Source organism: Aspergillus sclerotioniger (assembly GCF_003184525.1).
Source record: "Aspergillus sclerotioniger CBS 115572 chromosome Unknown BO94scaffold_43, whole genome shotgun sequence".
Lineage (NCBI taxonomy): Eukaryota > Fungi > Ascomycota > Eurotiomycetes > Eurotiales > Aspergillaceae > Aspergillus > Aspergillus sclerotioniger.
This window is the reverse complement of record NW_020291033.1, coordinates 26087-44576: the sequence shown is the minus strand read 5'-3', so window position 1 is coordinate 44576 and position 18490 is coordinate 26087. Positions and strand designations below refer to the sequence as shown.

At 50.8% G+C, this 18490-nt stretch overlaps 9 protein-coding genes and 2 non-coding genes across 11 annotated transcripts; 5 read left to right on the top strand and 6 right to left on the bottom strand.

Annotated features, from left to right (window-relative positions):
- Positions 1-1144: 1144 nt before the first annotated feature.
- Positions 1145-1826, top strand: BO94DRAFT_611228 (CBD9-like protein; the record flags this gene model as incomplete). Its single annotated transcript, XM_025616620.1, has 2 exons — positions 1145-1187; positions 1234-1826. 2 exons carry the CDS (start codon positions 1145-1147, stop codon positions 1824-1826), a joined length of 636 nt encoding a protein of 211 aa, XP_025462271.1.
- Positions 1827-2507: 681 nt separating this feature from the next.
- On the top strand, positions 2508-5878 carry BO94DRAFT_579231 (NRPS-like enzyme; the record flags this gene model as incomplete). The annotated part of the gene is made up of 6 exons (XM_025615255.1): positions 2508-2810; positions 2858-3096; positions 3140-3302; positions 3346-4487; positions 4544-5462; positions 5555-5878. 6 exons carry the CDS (start codon positions 2508-2510, stop codon positions 5876-5878), a joined length of 3090 nt encoding a protein of 1029 aa, XP_025462270.1.
- A 134-nt stretch (positions 5879-6012) lies between these two features.
- On the bottom strand, positions 6013-7196 carry BO94DRAFT_527466 (aromatic alcohol reductase). The gene is made up of 3 exons (XM_025610388.1): positions 7094-7196; positions 6842-7023; positions 6013-6790 (listed from the first exon to the last, which is right to left on the bottom strand). Exons 1-3 carry the CDS (start codon positions 7127-7129, stop codon positions 6088-6090), a joined length of 921 nt encoding a protein of 306 aa, XP_025462269.1. The 5' UTR covers positions 7130-7196; the 3' UTR covers positions 6013-6087.
- Positions 7197-7452: 256 nt separating this feature from the next.
- Positions 7453-9532, top strand: BO94DRAFT_299439 (MFS transporter). The gene is made up of 5 exons (XM_025606725.1): positions 7453-7718; positions 7767-7963; positions 8012-8074; positions 8129-8243; positions 8294-9532. The coding sequence occupies exons 2-5, from the start codon at positions 7812-7814 to the stop codon at positions 9473-9475; spliced, it is 1512 nt and encodes a 503-aa protein (XP_025462268.1). The 5' UTR covers positions 7453-7718; positions 7767-7811; the 3' UTR covers positions 9476-9532.
- A 1260-nt stretch (positions 9533-10792) lies between these two features.
- BO94DRAFT_611213 (carboxylesterase) lies at positions 10793-12761 on the top strand (the record flags this gene model as incomplete). Its single annotated transcript, XM_025616619.1, has 6 exons — positions 10793-10843; positions 11122-11324; positions 11349-11440; positions 11468-11652; positions 11716-12372; positions 12466-12761. 6 exons carry the CDS (start codon positions 10793-10795, stop codon positions 12706-12708), a joined length of 1431 nt encoding a protein of 476 aa, XP_025462267.1. The 3' UTR covers positions 12709-12761.
- Positions 12762-13290: 529 nt separating this feature from the next.
- BO94DRAFT_t291 lies at positions 13291-13362 on the bottom strand. Its single transcript has one exon. It is a non-coding gene; the product is annotated as a tRNA-Arg (tRNA).
- Positions 13363-14031: 669 nt separating this feature from the next.
- BO94DRAFT_t290 lies at positions 14032-14104 on the bottom strand. The gene has a single exon. It is a non-coding gene; the product is annotated as a tRNA-Phe (tRNA).
- A 139-nt stretch (positions 14105-14243) lies between these two features.
- Positions 14244-15075, bottom strand: BO94DRAFT_503065 (YciI family protein). Its single transcript, XM_025609466.1, has 4 exons — positions 14855-15075; positions 14739-14794; positions 14528-14691; positions 14244-14469 (listed from the first exon to the last, which is right to left on the bottom strand). Exons 1-4 carry the CDS (start codon positions 15010-15012, stop codon positions 14467-14469), a joined length of 381 nt encoding a protein of 126 aa, XP_025462266.1. The 5' UTR covers positions 15013-15075; the 3' UTR covers positions 14244-14466.
- Positions 15076-15241: 166 nt separating this feature from the next.
- On the bottom strand, positions 15242-16263 carry BO94DRAFT_503063 (flavin reductase family protein; the record flags this gene model as incomplete). The annotated part of the gene is made up of 2 exons (XM_025609465.1): positions 16211-16263; positions 15242-16163 (listed from the first exon to the last, which is right to left on the bottom strand). The coding sequence occupies exons 1-2, from the start codon at positions 16249-16251 to the stop codon at positions 15242-15244; spliced, it is 963 nt and encodes a 320-aa protein (XP_025462265.1). The 5' UTR covers positions 16252-16263.
- Positions 16264-16532: 269 nt separating this feature from the next.
- On the top strand, positions 16533-17103 carry BO94DRAFT_527455 (RidA family protein; the record flags this gene model as incomplete). The annotated part of the gene is made up of 3 exons (XM_025610387.1): positions 16533-16636; positions 16684-16914; positions 16957-17103. The coding sequence occupies exons 1-3, from the start codon at positions 16631-16633 to the stop codon at positions 17101-17103; spliced, it is 384 nt and encodes a 127-aa protein (XP_025462264.1). The 5' UTR covers positions 16533-16630.
- A 38-nt stretch (positions 17104-17141) lies between these two features.
- On the bottom strand, positions 17142-18444 carry BO94DRAFT_590532 (monooxygenase; the record flags this gene model as incomplete). The annotated part of the gene is made up of 3 exons (XM_025616037.1): positions 17142-17478; positions 17529-18325; positions 18385-18444. The coding sequence occupies 3 exons, from the start codon at positions 18442-18444 to the stop codon at positions 17142-17144; spliced, it is 1194 nt and encodes a 397-aa protein (XP_025462263.1).
- Positions 18445-18490: the final 46 nt, after the last annotated feature.

The window sequence follows — 18490 nt, the reverse complement described above, 5'->3', positions numbered from 1 at the left end:
TTTCACAAAAGAGGGATGCCCCTGCATTTATGCCCAGTGCGGGGTATTTGTAATCTCGACAAGTCAGCCTTGCTGCGATATAATTAGATAGTCTTGTGCATGCCCAAATCTGTGTTGTGGAGGCTGGATCGAAGCGCCGCTAGGACACTAAAGTGGTTTCATCCTTCTTCCTTCGACTGTGAAGCGCCTGCTGCTCCAATCAGCCGCACACTCCTTATCTGATTTTCTCCCTAGATCAATTCGAACATCGTTCGAGGAAGGATGGCCCATCACTCATTGATCAGTCTTGAATCAGTGGGAATGACACTTCAAAGCGTGATAACTAGACGCTGGACTGGGCACCAGATTGAATGGGTGAGTTGAGTGGACCCTTACATGCAAGAGTGGAGCAGAAGAGGGCAGTGGAGATGCTCTTAATTGCGAAGCGCGTTAGTGCTGACTGCTGAACAACACTAGTTTGTTTAGGTCTTACTGATAATGACCGATCTGCAATACTAATTTCACCGCTTCGGCTAGATTGACAGGGAAGACGAAGACCCTGGACGCAGCGTTAGACAGTAGGTCTGGATCAAATACTAATTTTTAGGAACTAGCACTTGATGAAGACTTGGAGATATTTATGGGTGCTTTGTAAGCCTTTGTTCGAATGTTTAAAAATGTGTCGATGATGCTTCCAACCTAGTAACAGATGTCTCCGACTTTCTCGGGCAGGAAAAGTCACATGATTACTTTTTCTTCGTGGATGACATTGAATCATCTGTTCGTCTAGATAAAGTAGATATATTTTCATCCCTAATACACATCATCTGCCTGTCCTGACAAGATGTCCTCGCTGATTTGGATGGGTGAGCAATGACTTCTCTGAGTCCTGCCAGGTCGGATGCAAGGGACGACATGCTGCAGCTCTGAGGAATGCTCCTTGAGCGAGCGATCGCCATCTTTTTCTATCCAAGTGAACCTTAAAACATCGAAAATTGTTGGTCTGCTCCGGTCCCAGGTCTTATGTGTTTTGTCCCTTCAGCCGCAAAGTAAACAGCCCAGCCAGTGGGTCCAACCAGCCAGGATACCTTAACTCACATCTTATATCCACTACACTCATTCTATTACTCACGTTCTCAATTCTTTGACTCCAACATAGCCCATCATGCATACCTCCCGTCTGCTCCAGGGTCTAGTTCTAACGCCGTGTATGTCCCCTTGATTTTTTGAACAACCCACCTAACAATGGCAAAGCCCTAGTTACAGCCAACATCCTCACCTACTCCCCTCCCAGTGAGCCAGCCCTCACCTACAGCGTCACCATCCCCGACACCACCACTGCTGCCAACTCCGGTCCCATATACCTGCAAATTTCCGCTCCCACCACCCTGCAATGGGCCTCCCTTGGCCAAGGCACGCAGATGGACTCGGCCAACATCTTCATCCTCTACGCCGCCTCTCCGACTAACATCACTCTGTCGCCGCGATCCAGCATGGACGGTGGCCAGAGCGAGCCCCAATACAACCCCCTTGCAAGCTTGACCCTCCTGCCAGGATCCGGCATCAACAACGGCAAGATGACCGCCAACATCCGCTGCATGAATTGTCTGTCCGCCTGGCCCACACTCTCCTCCAGCAACTCCAGCTCCGTTTATACCTTGGATCCCAATGGCACTTCAACAGCTTGGTTCTGGGCCTCGAAATCAGGCCCGCCAGTCAACAACTCCGACCCTTCCGCCGATCTGGCGATGCATGATGACAAGGGTACTATGCAGCTTGATTTGAGTCTGGCACAGTTCCCGGTCTCGAAGAATGTGTCGCTGGATTTGTCATATAATCCGTTTTAGGATTATTTTGCTGCGACATCCTAATCTTGGAGTGTTCGCGTGGAACATCAGTCGATTACCCAAGTCGAGGGCAATTGATTAATATGTATTTCTTGGTCAAATCTATATTTACAAATACATTATGTATGACTAAGAAAGATAATCCCTCTGACAGTAATTCTTCAAGTCACTAGTCTATCAATGTTCCTGGCTTGGAGGGCGTTCATTGTGGAAAGCAAATTGGCAAAATAAATGCCTCCGTGCCAACTGCATCTTCCCCAGTTCAAATCCCGATGTCCAATACCCTCGGAAGATAGCCGTCACACTGATCCACCGAGTGGCCTATTATATGCAACCTAGCTCGTGACCATCTAGATACCTAAGAAGTCTGCATTGTGCAAATCTCGATCAACCAGTAAACCGGCAGGATCCGGGTGGAGATGACTCCCATGATGTACCTAGGACCGGATCGCACGAATCAATCGCTCTATAGGTTAGTACTGACAGATTCTTCAGCTCTGTCCACATGCACCCTGACTCGCCACCCACCAGGCTGCAATTCCAGGAAACTACTGGGTTCAAAGCCGGATACTGCTTCAGCTGGTACCTCAAACGCCACCCGTCGCTCCTTCAAACTTTCGGATCCGCCCTATAAAGAAGCCCTCATTCTCCCCCTACTGGGGCACAATATTAACCTCCACGATGAAGGCATCCATTTTAAAATCCGAGTTTGATCCCCCCACCGAGTTGATCCCCCACCTGGTAGATCACTACGCCAAGACAACCCCAGAAGAAATATACGCAGAATACCCCATTTCTCCCACTAGCTACGATGATGGCTACCGCCCGATCACCTACCGTTCCTTCGCGAACGCAATCAACGGCATGGCTTGGTGGCTGATCAAAACCCTGGGTCCGGGCCGAGGCGAGATACTGACTTATATCGGCCCCCATGACGTGCGATACCCAGCTCTGGTTCTGGGTGCAGTCAAAACCGGTTACAGTGTGCGTTGACCCGGTGCCTGTCTGACAAATCATGTTGACGATCCCAGTTGTTTCTCACTTCCCCACGAAACAGCGTGGCAGCCCATCAAAGCTTGTTCCAGGGCCTGAACTGCACGAAAATCCTGGCACCTAGCCCGTGTCCGGCTGCGGTTACTGCGATTCGAGAGGCGATCCCGATGGATATTTTTGAGGTTCCTAGCGTTGAGCATCTGCTAGATATCGAACACCCTCATTTCGAATTCTTGAAGACATATCCGGAACATGCCGAGGAAAAGCTTGTCATTGTGTAGGTCTCTTCAAGGTTGCAAATGATCAATCTAACTTGGCAGGCATACCTCGGGCTCAACCGGCATCCCAAAGTCCATTGTCTACACCCATGATGCTGCGGTCAGGCATATGCGCATGAATTCTCTGGGGCCTCCGGACGGGTTCGACGGTCAAACTACCTGGATCAACGGGAAGAGGGAGTTTGTGCCACTGCCACCATACCATGTTAGTCCTACAGACAAATTAGTGTCCCATCTAATTCTTCTAGGCCGCAGGTCTAGCCCATCTCCTGTTCTTTATACCTGCGAAAACCACGATCATCTGTCCCACATCTAGCGTGCCAACCGCAGCAGGACTAGTCGCTGCCTCCAAGAAGACTCGCCTTGATGTGGCCATGGTTTCTCCTGTGATGTTGCAGGAACTGGCCCAGAATGCTGAGCTGTTAGAGGAATGCAGCCAGAATATCACGCGCCTTATGTACAGCGGAGGGAATCTTCCTGACCAGCTCGGTGACAGAATCGCCTCCAAGTTCAAATTGGCTAACCAATTCGGTGCCACAGAGGTGGGTATGTTGAATTCTATTCAATCCAAGAGAAGAGATCCCCAAAAAGACTGGCAATATACCCAGTTCAACCCGGCTGTGGGGCCCGAGTTTCGTCGAGTCACAGAAACCGAGTATGAGCTTGTTATAGTTCGTTCCCCTGCTCTCGAAGCACACCAGTTCACGTTTGCATTATTTCCCGAGCTGCAGGAATATCATACAAGAGACCTTTGGAGGAGACACCCAGACCCAGACAAGGCCGACTTTTGGCAGTGGAGTGCCCGGCTGGATGATGTGATTGTCTTTTTGAACGGGGAGAAAACAAACCCTATCTCCATGGAACAGGCTATTTTGTGTGCTAACCCTGAGGTTTCTGTTGCGCTGGTAGCTGGTGCGCAGCGCTTCCAAGCCTCTCTTTTGATTGAACTCGCAGAACCTATATCATTGAACCCTGCTGAGAGAGCTGCATGTATTGAGCGGATTTGGCCGTCCATCCAAGAGGCAAATACAGTCTGTCCGGCACACGCTCGCATTGCGAAAACGCATGTCCTCTTTACACGGCCGGAGAAGCCACTTCCCCTTTCTGCAAAGGGAATTGTGCAGCGCTCGGCAGCGCTGTCGCTCTACAGGGAAGAGCTTGACGCCTTGTATGCTGATGCCGATCGTTTGTCGTCCCCAGCAGACGGCGAGTCTATCGGTCCAGGTCGTGTGAGTGACCCACAGATTGTGTCAGACTTTATCCAACACTGCGTGTCCACCATCACTGAATGGGATATGAATCTCCACGTCTCGGAGAACTGGTTCCATCTAGGCATGGACTCTCTCCAAGCCATGACGGCAGCACGACAGCTCCGACAAGGCTTTCAAATGTCTGAAATTACGCCCAACCTCATCTATCTCCACCCATGCATATCAGATCTTACAGAGGCTATCATTCAACTCACAAACAACCAACCAACCACCCACGAAGAAACCATACACAAACAGCTCGAAGAAAGATACAACCTCCTACAATACTTCCAAAGCCAACTAACCACCACCCCAACCAATCATCCCCCCAGAGCCCCCCAAACCACAAAAAACACACCATCATCCTCACCGGCTCCACCGGAACCCTAGGAACCTACATGCTCTCCATCCTCCAAAACCACCCCTCCGTCGCCCACATCAACTGCTTCAACCGCAAACCCACCAGCCAAGCCACCCAACACCAAAAATCCACCCTCCACCACCTCCTTCCTCCCTCCCAATCCCAATCCCTACCTCTCACAACGTTCCACACCATCGACCTCACCCACCCAACCCTCAACCTCGACCCAAAAACCTACACCACCCTGCAAGCCACCACAACCCTAATCATCCACAACGCCTGGCCCGTCAACTTCAACCTCTCCCTCTCATCATTCACCCCGCAACTCGCCGGCGTAACCAACCTCATCAACTTCGTTTCTTCATCCCCCACCCCACCACACATCTTCTACATATCCTCCATCAGCTCAGTCATGAACCACCACCCGAGCCATATCCCAATCCCGGAGGAGATTGTCCACACCCCAAGTCCCTCGAAAACAGGCTACGCAGATAGCAAATACATCTCCGAACACCTCCTCTACCACGCAGCCCGTACCCACCACGTCCCTGTATCCATCGCCCGGGTAGGCCAAATCGCCGGCGCGGTACATACCCCGGGGATATGGAACAGGGATGAGTGGTTTCCGAGTTTGGTTCGGAGTTCGTTGGAGGTGGGGGCTGTGCCGAGGGATATTGGGCCTTTGGGGAGGGTGGATTGGGTGCCGGTGGATTTGGTGGCTGATGTTTTGGTGGACTTGGCTGTTGGGGATAAGGTGGATGATGAGGGGGGAGAGGGGGGGGTGGCGGTGTTTCATCCGGTGAATCTGTATCCTGTGGAATGGGGGGTAGTTAGGGATGTGGTTAGGGGGAGTTGGAATGGTATAAAGGGGGAGGAGAGGTGGAGGTTGTGTCGTTTGGGGAGTGGGTGGGACGGGTGAGGGAGGTGGTTGAGGGTGTTGCGGAGAGGGGAGGTGAGGCAATTAGGGATGAGATGGAGAAGAACCCTGCTGGGAAGTTGTTAGGGTTTTTTGAGGATGCGGTGTCTGGGTGTGGTGATCCGGGGAGGGTCTTTGAGACTAAGCGGACGGCGGAGAGGAGTGGGAAGTTGAGGGCTGTGGAGGGGGTGAAGGCAGAGTGGGTGAGGAAGTGGGTGAGGGAGTGGATGGGGGATGTTAAGGAGAGGGGTTAGGGTTGTTTGATATTTGCGTTGTTCTTAGTGTCTGTGATGTACCTATCTGGGAGTGTATTGGCTATTTGTTGTATGCTTGCTCATGGCACGTCTCTCTGGGAAGATGCAATCGGTTTACCATAAAAAAAACACTACACTGATAAGCAGAGTACCAATTAGCAAAAACTACGTGCAATATATCTCAGCTATATACACAAAAGTCCAACCGCCTAGTTAGTCAAAATCTTCCGAATAGTCTCCTTCAACTCCTCCTCCGACATAATCCTCAACCCCAAGCGTTCATTCCAGTTGAACTCCATAAAGTCCCCACCCTTGTATCCCTCTCCATACATCATCTGGAAGTAATAGTTAATGATAACAGACTTATCACCCTGTTTCAACTTCTCATCCGACGCCGCAATCAACTCCTTAACCGAGACCACCTCCGGAGTGCCAAAGTCAATGCCCGTGACCTCCGAGACCAGCTCGGTCAAACGACGCTCCGTAACCGCCGCAGAGCAAATATAGACGGGCTGGTTGGCAGCAGCCTCGAACTTGGCCTCACTCTCCAGCATCTTGACAATAGCGGTGGCGATATCAGACAGAGTCGAGACGGCAATGGGCTGATCGCCTCCGTTATGGAAAACTGTCTTCTTGGCCATAGGGTTAGGGCCCAAGACTCCGAACTTGAGAGCCATGTCGAAGAAAGCGCCGTTGTTGACGGACGTCCAGGTAGTTGGGCCGGCGGTGCTGGTGATTACGGAGTTGAGGTACTGACGGACCAGGACCTTCTCCTTTGCGATGGGCAGGTTGATGGATAGGGGGGATTCCAGCATGGTGGTGAATTCGGAGGGGATGAAGCGTCGGACGGATGCAGCGATGCAGGCGTCGATGACGATCTTTTCCGAATCGAGCTGAGGGAAGGGAATGGCACTGCGGTTGTTAGTTAGGGTTTGAGGGTAGGGGGAGGGGGTGGTGACATACCTGATGACAACATCCTGTCCGGTGAATGTGGAGACAAGCTCCTCCTTGTTCTGGTAGTCGACCTTGACGGTGTTGAGGCCCTCGGGGACGGGCTTGCTGGAGTCTTTCCGCTGGATGGCGGTCACTTTGTGGCCGGCAGCCTTCAAGGCGCTGGCGATGCGAGAGCCGAGGGTACCGGTGGCCTATGATATGAGTGTTAATGATGGATGATTATCGGGGTGGGGGTGGCGGTGGCGGTGGCGAAGAACGTACACCGATGATGGACACGTTTCTCACGACGATGGACATTTTGGTAGAAGTGGTTGGACTGGGTGGGTGATAGTGAAGATGCTGAAGATGCTGATGAGGATGATGATGAAGATGGAGTGATTCTAGGGCTTCATCACCATATAAATAAGCACCTTGTTGTAACGCCACGCAGGGGCTTCTTGGCAAGCCCGGATTTAGGTTTGGGGGTTACGTATTGTGTAGCCCCAGCTCGGGTTTGAGGTCAACCCCGAGATCAGTAAGCAACCACACGACGATCATTCTTGGTGGATCCAAGACCAGCAGGGGGGTTGGATTTACCGGACGTTGTCTTGCTTATCTCCATCTTTAACCCATGGGTGGTCCACTGCCACTCGGATGAATGCATTGACGCTTGCCTGGAAAGACATGTCCTCCATGGTTGTTCGGATTTTATGCCACCGGATCGGAAACAGCACTTCCAGGGGCTGGTGGACCCATCTGTCTGGCAGGACTCGACATCACCTTATGTCCGTTTAACCCCTACAGTAGTCTCCACGATAGCAAAATTTGCACTAGAGGGTCTCGCTATGTCGGCAAGTCGGTGTCCGATCTGGGGGTGTTTAGAGACTTCATTGTCGGTCTTTATAAGGTACCAACACATTCGTTGGAAACTACTTTCGCTCTAAGCATCAATTAGGAGTCAACTGTGTGTCAGAATTTCCACAGCCACAAGCAAAAAGCCATGGCAAATGATGCAGAGGGAGAGTTCGAGTTGCTCGAGGGGAAGACCACTAATGGGGAACAGTCAACATCCCCCAAGGCAGACGACAAGCTCATGGACCTTGACGATGGACTTGTGGGTTGGGAGAGTCAGGATGATCCGGAAAACCCACAGTATGAATCAATCTCCCTTACTTCATATCATTCACTGACAGGTGACAGGAACTTTCCCGATAATCGCAAATGGCTCATTCTAGGGCTCGTGAGTGGGATTACCTTTTTGAGGCACGACCAGCCAACCCCAGGCAAAGACACAGTGACTAACATCGTTACCTCTAGCCCATTCACCTCATCCATGCCCGCACCCGGAATGTCCTTTATCGATGAAGAATTCGGCACCACTTCCGAGATTCTCACTTCATTTGCAGTCAGCGTGTTTGTGCTGGGCTTTGCGGTACGTTGACTGCAACCCACTATATCCTCTCATTCTAATGATTCCATCAGGTCGGTCCCCTTGTTTTGTCTCCCCTGAGTGAGATCTACGGCCGTCAGCCCATCCTCAATGCAGCCAATACCTTCTTCACCGTGTGGCAAATCGGATGCGCGCTGGCCCCGAACATGGCCTCATTGATCATCTTTCGTTTCCTGGCCGGCGTCGGGGGTTCAGCATGTCTGACCATCGGTGGAGGCGTCATATCCGACCTTTTCCCTCTGGCACTGCGTGGCAAAGCCAACGCTGTTTTCTCAGCAGGGCCACTCTTTGGCCCCATCCTCGGGCCCATCATCGGCGGCTTCATCGCCGAACGCGCTGGCTGGAGATGGACCTTTTGGGTATTGCTCATCGCGTGCGCTGTGATGACGGCCGCCAACATCCTCCTGAACCGCGAGTCCAACGCCACGGTGATCATCCAACGCAAGACCGAGCGTCTGCAAAAGGAGCTCAACCGGCCCGATCTACGCAACATCTATCATGCCAACCAGCCTACAAGACCCAGCACATCTGCCACACTCACACGGGGAGTCACCCGACCCTTTCGAATCCTCTTCCGGTCTCCCATCCTACTCCTCCTCACCCTCTACATGTCCTTCATCTTCGGCCTCCTCTACCTCCTCCTCACCACCATCACCTCCCTATTCACCGGAACCTACCACTGGCCCGCCGAACTAGCCGGTCTCTCCTACCTCGGCATCGGCCTAGGCTTTGCCCTAGGTCTCGTTGCCGTCGGAGCCACCTCCGACAAAACCGTCGTCCGCCTCACCGCAGCCAACCAGGGCGTCTACGAGCCCGAGATGCGACTAGCCAGCTGTCTGATGTTCGCTCTATTCGTCCCCATCAGCTTCTTCTGGTACGGATGGGCCGCAGACAAGCACGTGCACTGGATCGTCCCGATCATCGGCCTCATGCCCTTTGGCTTCGGCATGATGGGCATTTTCGCTCCCATCCAGACATATTTCATTGACGCATGTGGCCCATACGCCGCGTCTGCTATTGCCGGTTTGACGGCTATCCGCTGCCTGTTTGGTGCCTTTCTTCCGCTTGCTGGTCCCAGCATGTATTCTGCTCTGGGGCTGGGATGGGGGAATTCTCTCCTCGGGTTCATTGCCTTGGCGTTGACTCCTGCGCCGGCTTTGATTTATAAGTATGGCGCAGCGTTTCGGAGGAAGTATGCTACTCGGTTGGATTGAACTCTTCCTACTCGCTCTTGTAGCTATCTTCTTTTGACTTTGGTTCCCTGTTTTTCTCGATATTTCCAATTCAAAGATTCTCTCCAAACTGTACATCTGTATCAAAGTTATCTAGGATATATAAGAAAGGATACACGAATAAAAGCGTAATAGTCCACTCAATGTCAACGGAACATTGAAAGTATACGCTAGATTCCATCCACATAAACCAAGTGCGGCCAGCTGTCTACCCTAGACATACACCATTCTCTGCTTTTTCTGACATTCGGTTTACATGAGGTACTCCCTACCACATGGTATATGGGAGTTCTGCAGATATACACTGTGCCACACATAAACTGTGTAAATAGAGTTACAGTTGGCCTTGGGTGATCCAAACTCTCATAGTACTTCTAAAGATAATTCCATACTCTTGACTAAGATTTGAAGCACACGGGCAGCATTTATCAGTCATCAGACTGCAGTCTTTAATATAATAGATCCAAGCGTCAGTGTCTGTCACAGGGACGCAACATCCATCACAAATCATTTTCCGCCTCATGATTTAGGCAGATGAATGGTAGCCATTAGGGCAGATAGCAATAATAAAGACGAAGTCAAGTAGGGACAAAATCAAAAAATAGTGGCCTACACAAGATTTGAACCGGCAATCTCTTGATCCGTACAGTAGTGGTTGGACTGGGTGGAAGATGGTGATGGAGACGATAAACATGATGGAGTGGTTGTGGGAATCCATCGCTGATATAGAAAGACAGGCATCCACCATGGACGTCACCTATGAGTTTCTCCTCTTGATGTTATTGGTCGAGTTCCTTGACCGGTCCACAAATTCCATTATACGGTTCCACGCTAGTCCTTCTTGGTGATTTTATAGCCGCGCCAGCCCTATACTGGAACGCTTTATGTCCATCTCAAGCAGATATGGAGAGCTCTGCGATGTTTCATTAAGCAATAGCGCAGTTTTCTAATCTTCTTTCACAGAAAAGGCATTACTCTCCCAGTTGGACAGATCCATGGGTACAAGCTAAGGTAAGACGCATACGTGATGACAATGCAGTCGCAGATAACCATCCTTTGTTATGCTTCACGGGACCCTAATTACTAGGGCTTTCATCATTGCCAATAGGCTTCCTGGGCTGCGAGCAACAGACCCACCGAGTGACGAGTCAATCGGAGGTCGGAGGTCGGAGGCTCAGATTGACTTCACAACCGATCCTTAGGAACTGTGTGGGAAGTTCTAACTGGGTAGCTGAATCAACTGCAAAACCTATAACCGGTGCTGCGTAAGCTCCTGCCCTTCTCAATTACCCTAGTACTATGCGTGGCCCAACGCCAGTCTCCGTTCCTGCAGCATCTACGGGACAGCGGGTCGGGGATCGACCGGCTCATTCAATTTCAACATTTGAAGGCTGTTATCAGTCTTGGACCTGATGTCCGGTTCATTTTCCTGAATCTAGGACATACGTCAGCACGGGATCAAGTAGATATCTTTGTGAAGAAGGCTTGGATGGTTCAGAAACCTAGAGCAAGCAACCGAGAGAAGCAGTCGAAGGGCTATAAAGGTCACTTATCCTCAAATCTCACAACAAAACATTCATCACTCGGTTCCCTCCGCTATTACCTCCCCATTGCAATTCTATGCAAAGCTTCGCAATACTCTCCCCGTGCTTTGCGGGCTGGCATCTGTTTCTTCCGCCGCCCTTTACGAAACCGTGATTGAGACCAAATATGGCTCGGTCCAGTGTTATCCGGCTTTCAACAGCAGCCATACCGGCAACCTGACGCATTGGAAGGACATCACTGTGTGGAAGGGTATTCCATTTGCTGCAACCACCAGAGGTGCCAACCGGTAGAAAGCACCGCAGCTCGCAAGCCCATGGAACCAAACACTGGACGCGCGCAACTGGGGGCCTGTCTGCCCTTCCGCTACGATTAAGGACAATGCTTACACCATCAATGAAGATTGTCTCAAACTTAATATCTAGAGTCTAGCAAACTCCACTGACGCGAAGCTCCCCGTGATCATGTGGAGTTATCCTACCAAATCAACTACAGCAGATCCTCCCTTTGACAGCGGTGATATAACCAACAAGAAGATTGTCTTTATCAACTACAACTACCGGACTGGACCATTTGGCTGGCTCGCCCACTCTGAGCTCTCAGAGAAATTCGAGAACGTGACCGAGTCCAACAGCTCGGGCAATTAGAGAATGTTAGATCAATTTACTACATTGAAATAGATCCATGCCAACATTGAGACCTTTGGAGATGATCCGAATCAAATCACCGTCCAAGGTCAGTCGGCAGGCTCTGCAGCCACTCAACATATACTGTATAGCAATCTAACCCAGGGACTGATTGTCGGTGCCATCATCAAGTGCAGTGTCCGGGATCCCCATGACCCTCTCTGTACCAGCCTCACCGAGGCTTACACCCCACTGGAAGATGCACTAACAGATGGCAATACCTATCTATCGAATCTGGAGATGTCCAGCATCGCCGAAGCCCGCAACCTAAACATAGAAGCATTGATTAGCAGTGCAACCAGCATCACCCGTGAAAACACGATCATGTTTAAGGCCGTCCTCGATTATTACGCCATGCCGGATACCTACCTCAACATCCTGATGAAAGGCCTAGCCCACGACGTTCCAGTCATCACGGGAAACAACAAGGACGAAAACGGCGCTACCTACGGCCTCGATATCTCGCTCGCGGAATATCTCCAGGACCTCAACGAAACATACAGCGGGGGGTGGATCGACCGATCCCTTGCTCTTTATCCAGCTAACGACTCGACAACCGCATCAGGGGCATACAACTCCATGTTCACCGACCGCTCCAAGTTAGGTACCTGGCTCTGGACCCAGATGTGGTATACCGCCAAGATCAGCCCTGTTTGGAACTACTTCTGGGATCACGCGCCCCCTGGCCAGAGTCCTGGAGCTTATCACGAGTCAGAGATCAATTACGTGTTGAACAATCTCTAGGCCACTGTCAAACCCTGGACTGCTGAGGACTATGCTATTGCCAAGAATATGAACGATTATTGGGCCAGTTTTATCAATACAAGAAACCCTAATACTCAGGCAGAAGGGGCAGTTCACTGGCCCGCAGTGAACACCTCCAAACTGGTACAGCATGTTGGTGATGGATGGGGGCAGATTCCCATTGCCTGGAGTGAAAAGGTCGAGCTGTTTGAGGATTGGTTTGCCACATTGGTGGCATACTGATGTTGTACGAAGATAGAGCCAGTATCGCTTGATCCGGGATTAGGAGATCACGTCACCTAGGACCTGACCTGGAGATGGTCTTCAAGGTTGGACAAGTTTCTGTACAATTTTGTGTCTCTTCATCTTTGTTACTCATTATATATGACCTTTGTTATATCCTACTTTCTTTTCTTTCGTGTCTCTCTTTAATTATCATTGTTACTCGATAGCCCACTTCAATGAATAATAAGTTATTGATCGACAGGTCATCATATAACCACAGGCAACACGTTCCCTCTTTCAATGTACATGGTGTCATATCCTCGACACTAATATCCTTTCATGTGGAATGCATGAGAAGTATGCGGAAGGCGAATCCCAAGACGAGAAAACAGACAGCCAGGAGGCTTGTGCAGCAATAAGTAGTACTGTGCTGTCTTACTTCGGCATTGATGCTTTCCATCACTTACGGATAAACATACTGTTGCCTTGTTCCTATCGGGAATGACCATTTGTCCAATTTCTCATCTTACCGTGGCATTAATTTTACTCTTATTCTTCTGTTGCATTTTTTCTTTAGCAAAAAAGAAAAGCAAAAAAGAATGACCTACGCAGGATTCGAACCTGCAATCTCTTGATCCGTAGTCAAGCGCCTTACCATTGGGCCAGCAGGCCAATTGTTGAGAAATAGGGCCCAGTTTATGCTTATTGAGGGGCCGCTAAACTTTACAACGTGGGCCGTATGACTGGTTGGTGGGAATATACTGCTAGTTTTTTGTATGTCTGCTGCTATGTGTAACATTTCTGTGTCATTTAAATAATTCTGCTTTCAATCCAAGTTGCTACATTTACGCAATTGGGTGGAGTCTTCAGTTTTGTGATTTGTGTAAGTGTGGAAAGGGTAGATATATATCTTGACCACTGGCATCTAGTATGACCAATTCTCTGAAACCAGCGATTGTCCGTCACACCTCCACAAATCCAATGAACATCGGTGTCATATAAGCATAATGCCCATTCTTGACATATTGGAAATGGGCTCGCTAGACAGTCTGGCCCAAAGGAATTTGAATTAGCCTCATGGCACAATAGAACCCATGACTAACTGAACCCCCGAGAAAGTCACCAGAAAATTTAACTGGCAAGATATTGGATGGAATGAAATCAAGATGACCGCTAAGCTGCAGGCAACCATCATGTCTTCATGGACTAAAAATGCAACAAGACCCTCAATTTCCTAGCATGGCAACTGCCGGCAGTGAGGTTCGAACCCTGGCATGACGACATCACCAACCGCCATCGGTAAAAAAGAATCGAATTAAAATCTCTCTCGAAAAAAACGAATGGGACGAGCCGGGCTTGAACCGGCCACCTCCAGATCTTCAGTCTGACGCGCTCCCAGATGCGCCATCGTCCCTTGGTAGTTGAAAATGTCAATAGGAAAGTGCTTCAATAGACAAAGCTGACGGTACTATCTGTTTACGTGCACTTCGTCGGGTAAAGGTATACTGGAGATCAAAGCATACAATTGTAAACGGATTACAATTGATGTCATACTAGATTCGTAAAGCTTTCAATCGGCGAACCAGACATCAGGGAAAAATGGGTGGTATCACAGTCACGATTGACATATGGATCCGCAAGAGTATCAGATACAATCGATACTATCCCTATTTCTGCCACCTCGAGGCCAAATAGCCACTCTTTGCCTTCAAGAAGACCCACCACCTCTCCTTCCTACACTTAATCCTTCTTCAACGGTTCTCGCACAGCCGACAATTACTGCCAAATATCGTGGTCAGTATCACAATTCCAATATTGAACAACAAGAAGCACCCACCGGAACAACCAGAGCCTTCTCCATATCCCAAACGCCACTCTTGGCATAGATATCAGCCTCAACAAGCTGGCGGACTTCCTCGACCGTTTCAGCCGTATAAATGAGCATACTTCCCTTGAAAGACAAATCCTCGCCTTCTTCAGGATGCGAGCTCAGCATTGCGCCTGATGAAGTTAACCAGTCATCCCATTACCACTGAGGACAAACTAACCACCAGCGACCAGCTTTCCCGCCTGGACCAGAGGGCCAACTCCGGCCATATGAGTTCTGCGTCACTATTAACAAAACTGCGTAGACAAATTACTTTGGACGGGAACGGGTACTCACGGTCGAACCTGCTTTCTCAACTCCAAGGCATCAGGATTGTCGGGTAGAATGCACAGCCATTCCTTCTTGCTTGCTGTCGCGACGGTACGGAGTCCGATGTGTTGGGGTCGAAGGAGTTGGGTGGGCAGAGCCCGTGTTGAGAGCCGGAGGAAGGACATGATGAGATGGATTTTGATATTCTGGGGATAGAATAGATGTCTTGAGTGGGATAGAGAGGGATGTTGTTTGTCGCGGCGGTCGGAACAAGGCCCGAAACCGGCTCGGGGCGTCGGACAGCCGCCGATCTTGCTGCTGCCTGAATTGTCAGGCATATAGGAAGCATCGCGTGATGAAATCGTAAATGTACATCTAGAGTGAAACAAATCTATATTAAAGAACCCATCAAGACTACTGCTCCTGATTCCTCCTCTCCAACCCCGTTAGCAGCTCACTCTTCTCCACCTCATCCTCCCACCTCTTCCTTGGCCGCTCAAACGTCTCCGTAATCCGACCATATGCCACGCCGCCCAACTGCGCAACAGGCCTCAACTTTTCCAAATCAATATGACTAAAATCCTTATCCGCTGCACCCTCCTGCACCCAGAACCTCGTAGCCTGAATCAAAACCACCGCAGGAGCACTCATCCCAGGCCTATGCCCCTCAAAATCCTTAATATCCACCACCTTCCCCTCAACCGAGAAAACCGACTCTTTCACTCGGGCAGGCTTGACCGTCGAACTCGGCGCCTTACACAGCCCCGAGATCTCCCACTCCGACACCCCATACGGCGCATCAATCGACGTGGCATTCACCGCCTCAATCATCCCCTCCGAGACAGTGTTGATCACACACTCCCCCGTCTCTTTCAGATTCCGGTACGTGTCCTTGACCGGACCAGGGCGGGACGAAAACCCTACAATGAAGGTAGGCGGGTCGTGGTCGACGACCTGGAAGTAGCTGAACGGAGCGAGGTTCTCGGTTTTCCCATCCCCGGATACGGTGCTGATGAAGCCGATGGGTCGGGGGGCGATTCCTGAGACGAGTAACCGGTAGTTGTTGATCATGGGGCGGTCGGTGGCGTAGGGGTCGATCTCGTGGTGGGCTGTGCTGGTGTGGTTGGGTACGCCTTGCCCGTAGTTCCAGTCTGGGTACGGGGACTGGGTGACCTTGATGGGGGGGTTGGAGTGGTCGAAGGGGGGTCTCTTGGCCTCGATCTCGGGGAAGTCGTGGTGGTTGCTGACTATTTTGTAGGTTGCTTTGGCTGCTGCTTCTGCTGCGGATGAGGAATTCATCCGGATGCTTATGTTCGATGTTCTTTTGAGGAATGATCTGGATGTTGTTAGTACGTTGTTCTTGGCTTGAGGTATGAGGCTTACCTCCCCGTGAGCCGGGGGATACTCTTCGCTACGGTGGCCATGGTAAACAGTCAATACTTCACTGCAGTCTATGCACCACTACTCTGTCTTATAGCAATGATTGCATTTCTTACGACTTGGAATGGACTAAAAATGAATCACTGCATGTCTGGGCGCTGACAAATTTCACAGATCTCGGCGGGTGGGGCCGAGCCACGCCCTAATTGTCCAGCGTCGGGACAGAATCCCGAATGATATATATCGATTGATCTTAATCCATCCGTTAATTGATACAACATTCCTTCAAGATGTTCCGCCGTGGTGTTACATCGTCTCTATTCGTATGTAGACATCGCATCAAGTCTATCTCACCCGGCCGCAGCATTAGTGTCATCCACAGGGGCAATTCAACCCTCACCAGCATACATACAGACAAATGCTATGCTCGTGAGTGACTTCCTCTCAGCTCAGCTCATACTTACACTTACCAACAGCTTTCGCACATTACGTATATCTCACCTGATGACCACAAAAAACTACTTATTCAACAGTCTCAAGCCATCAAAGCAAATGGAACCGTCTGGCTCTCTGGCCAAATTCCTGCCGACGCCGAGGGGAAGCTGATCAACGGGTCTGTGACGGAGAAGACGCAGGCAAATATCCATAACACCGAGGCTATTCTCAAGGAAGCTGGATCTGGTCTTGATATGGTGGCCAAGGTGGTGGTCAGTGCAGTATCTCCACGCTAAGCTATTCTACTTGTGTAGGTATATGTCAACAATGCTAGTATAATGCCCGAGTTCGCAAGCGTATATAACCCAGCATTCCCGCATAAACCGGCACGGTCAATGGTGGAGGTATCCAAGTTACCAGCGGGGGTGGATATCCAGCTGAATTTCATAGCAGTAGCTTAGCCTCTCGCAATCATCTCATAAATGATAAAAGACCCTGTTTAAGCATGAACCACACCCTGCCTCCTCCTCCACTCCACCGCCCCCTCATACAAACAATTATAATCCATAAACTCCCTCGGATTCATGGCCACCTTTGCCCCGTCCTCCTCTCCCCCAGCCAACCGACTATACTCCTGGATCGTACTCGCCCTAGTAAACCGACACTCAAACACCTCCCGATTGACCCTCTCAACATCCTCCCTCCTCCACCTCCCCGCCTCAAACCCCTCAAAAAACGCCCCCAACGCCTCCGCATCCTCAATCGCCTGACTCCCACCCTGCCCCTGCGTCGGCAACATCGCATGCGCGGCATCCCCAATCAAAATAACCCTCCCCCTACACCACGTCTCCAACGGGTCCAAATCCCTCAACTGCCACAACCCTACCTCCCCCGCGCCAACCGCAACGGCGCCGTCGCCCACTCCGGAAAATCCCCAAACGTATCCAACATCATCCCCCGATCCCCAGCGGTCACCCAACTCGTCCCCTTCCTCACCTCCCCCTTCTCATCCGCAACCAACGCAACAACACTATACACCTTCCCCCCCCTAGCCGGACCCATAATAATCCTCCTCCTTCCATCCCCCACAACCATCACCGTCTGACACACCCGCGGATCAACAACCCCCACAAACCCCTCATTCCGAACCAAATCCTCCATATCAACCATCATCCGATACGCACTCCACCCGGTGGTTCTGGCCTGTACCTCCCGCCCAAGCACACACCCCCTAACAACAGATTTAATCCCATCCGCCCCGATAATCAAATCCCCATATACCTTCTCCCCGCTTTCCATCTCCACAATCCCTTCTTCGCAGTTCACACTGACCACTCTCCTCCCAGTCCAGAGTGTTGCTGGATCCCCTGGGTACTCCTGTGCCGTGGTCCGGTGTTTCAGCACGGAGTGCAGATCCTGTCGATGATAGATCATTCTCTCGGCGCCGTATTTCTCTTTTGATGAGGAAAGAGGGACATGGGTTTTTAGTTCCCCGGCGAGATTGTATACTTCGAAGGCGGTGTCGGTCATGGAGTGTGGGGCGAGGAGGGATGCGAGGTTCCATCTCTGGAGGACGATTTTGGAGGCGTTGGGTTGGAGGGAGATGGTGGCGCCGATTTCGGTGTTTAGGGGGGATTGTTCGAGGAGGAGGATTGTTCGGGTGCGGGTGCGGAGGGATATTGCCTGGATTTTTTTCAGTATTGGATTATTGGTTTGGGGGTTTAGGGGGGAGGGGGGAGTACGGCTGCTAGACCGGCGATGCCGGCGCCGATGATGATGATGTTGTATCTGTTGGTGGTCATTTTGCTTCTTGTGAAGGGAAGTTGGGGTTGAGGTGAGGGAGGGAGT

What these genes read in the sequence shown, in the direction of transcription:
- BO94DRAFT_527466 (XM_025610388.1), bottom strand. Translation starts at nt 7,129, where the DNA reads ATGTCCATCGTCGTGAGAAACGTGTCCATCATCGGT. An exon ending in GAAACGTGTCCATCATCGGT is followed by an intron (nt 7,024 to 7,093) that starts GTACGTTCTTCG and finishes CTCATATCATAG; the next exon opens with GCCACCGGTACCCTCGGCTC. An exon ending in GGACAGGATGTTGTCATCAG is followed by an intron (nt 6,791 to 6,841) that starts GTATGTCACCAC and finishes TAACAACCGCAG; the next exon opens with TGCCATTCCCTTCCCTCAGC.
- BO94DRAFT_299439 (XM_025606725.1), top strand. Translation starts at nt 7,812, where the DNA reads ATGGCAAATGATGCAGAGGGAGAGTTCGAGTTGCTCGAGGGGAAGACC. An exon ending in GATGATCCGGAAAACCCACA is followed by an intron (nt 7,964 to 8,011) that starts GTATGAATCAAT and finishes GACAGGTGACAG; the next exon opens with GAACTTTCCCGATAATCGCA. An exon ending in AGTGGGATTACCTTTTTGAG is followed by an intron (nt 8,075 to 8,128) that starts GCACGACCAGCC and finishes CGTTACCTCTAG; the next exon opens with CCCATTCACCTCATCCATGC.
- BO94DRAFT_503065 (XM_025609466.1), bottom strand. Translation starts at nt 15,012, where the DNA reads ATGTCCTTCCTCCGGCTCTCAACACGGGCTCTGCCCACCCAACTCCTT. An exon ending in TTGAGAAAGCAGGTTCGACC is followed by an intron (nt 14,795 to 14,854) that starts GTGAGTACCCGT and finishes ATAGTGACGCAG; the next exon opens with AACTCATATGGCCGGAGTTG. An exon ending in GGGAAAGCTGGTCGCTGGTG is followed by an intron (nt 14,692 to 14,738) that starts GTTAGTTTGTCC and finishes TAACTTCATCAG; the next exon opens with GCGCAATGCTGAGCTCGCAT.